This window comes from Haplochromis burtoni, unplaced genomic scaffold (assembly GCF_018398535.1).
Source record: "Haplochromis burtoni strain Fernald_Lab_line unplaced genomic scaffold, NCSU_Asbu1 Contig_1285, whole genome shotgun sequence".
Taxonomy (NCBI): domain Eukaryota; kingdom Metazoa; phylum Chordata; class Actinopteri; order Cichliformes; family Cichlidae; genus Haplochromis; species Haplochromis burtoni.
Genome location: NW_024583646.1, coordinates 7,124 through 8,792, shown reverse-complemented (window position 1 = coordinate 8,792; position 1,669 = coordinate 7,124). Strand labels below are relative to the sequence as shown.

The 1,669-nt window shown below is 40.5% G+C and overlaps 1 protein-coding gene across 1 annotated transcript in view; it reads left to right on the top strand.

The window, feature by feature from the left end:
* The window catches only part of LOC102300104 (NACHT, LRR and PYD domains-containing protein 12), a gene marked incomplete at its 3' end in the record, with an annotated part of 10,330 nt that extends 8,665 nt beyond the window's left edge, over positions 1-1,665 (top strand). The window contains exons 6-7 of the mRNA XM_014331114.1: positions 1,317-1,363; positions 1,538-1,665. Of these exons, the coding sequence (XP_014186600.1) occupies positions 1,317-1,363; positions 1,538-1,665 (175 nt within the window). The remainder of the gene's footprint in view (positions 1-1,316; positions 1,364-1,537) is intronic.
* Between the last annotated feature and the right edge of the window lie 4 nt (positions 1,666-1,669).

Genomic DNA, 1,669 nt, shown 5'->3' with positions numbered 1-1,669 from the left:
AAAGTACAGGAGTCTTTTACAACAAAAGTTGGCATCTCATTTGTAATTATGTCCCCATAAGAAGATTTTATTATTTTCCAGAATTTTTTAGGATCGTTCAAATGTTTAGTAGTATTTGAAAGATAGAATTCTGATTTGGCCTTTTTAATTAAGGAAGTTGAACGGTTTCTAAGCTGTCTAAAAATCAGCCAATCCGCTTCGGATTTAGTTTTTCTGGCCTTAGCCCAGGCAGCATCCCTTTTTTTGAGTAGACTAGAGAGCTGAAGAGAAAACCAAGGGTTGTTTCTGCATTTCACTCTAAATTTGTGGATAGGGGCATGTTTATTTATAAGTAATCCCCAAAATATGATTCCACTGATAAATGGCCATGAGTACCATTCACAGAGAGTTGGGCAATGGCTGCAATCACAGCATTGTAAGATGGTGACAGAATAGGCCCCCCACTTGATTCAGAGATGGTCCTTCCCTTTTCACGTAAATGGCCTCCTTGACTCTGTGCTCAAACCAGCGTTCCTGCTTGTCCAGGATGTGTACATCCTCATGAAAACAACCCAGTAGAAAAGCTAATTTGGAGAAGAGCCCAGTGAAAGCTATAGAGGCAGGGAGGAAGTGAAAAAGTGAAGCATGGTGGGATCAAGAATGTAACACCGTAGTAAAGGACAGAGACAGTATTCAGAGATCTTAAAGGAAGCACAATATAACAAAGATCGTCACATTGAAATGTTAAATCTGAAATATCCTGGAGAAGAAGAAGATCGTTCAAAGCAGCTCCTAAATCCATGACAATGATTTCCTGTGGGAGGGATCATGATGCTACATCACGATGAAGCGTTTTGAGGGTGAGGTACTGAATATTCTGCTGCTCTTCTACAATTGAATATGGCAGGACATGAACTATTCAAAAACAAATACATGGTTCAATGTTTGTGTGACACAGGCAGACATTTTTCTGTGTGCATGCGTAGAAATGTGGAATCAGAACATGAAAAGTTTTCAGGTGGCATTAAAACAAATGAAAACAATCACTCAGAGGGCAGACTGACACCAAGTGGAGAGAAACAGCTGGCAGCAAAGGCAAGGGAGGTGTCCTTTCCAGCTAAAATATATGAAGGTCACAGTTTGAATCAGTCACATTTCTTGCAATACAGTGGTGTACTGACAGATCCAGGATCAGTCACTTTGATCCACATAAGAAGTGTATTTTTGAAAATAATGGACTGTTCCTTCATCACTGTCTAACAGTATGTGTGTGAGAGCCATGTAATGTCCATGTGTGCATGCTGACTGTGCTGGTCTGACCCTCCTCCTCCTTTCAGGGTGGAGCCTGCTGGAGTCCGATGGCTGACACCAGGTCTGAGGAAGTGTAAGTGTGTTTTTAATGTGATGCATGAAAACAAATCAGCACTCATTCAACCATCATCAAACTTTCACATCACTCATTCACATCTCTGATGTCAGGAGTTATCATCAAAGTATTAATCAATGAACAGATGCTGGATCAATAACTGCAGCTGGATTGTGTTTGTTCTCTCATCAGATTCCTGTCAACTCACAATCGACACAAACACAGTAAACAGACACATTAAACTGTCTGACAACAACAGGAAGATGACACATGTGGAGGAGGTTCAGTCATATCCTGATCATCCAGACAGATTTGATTATTTTT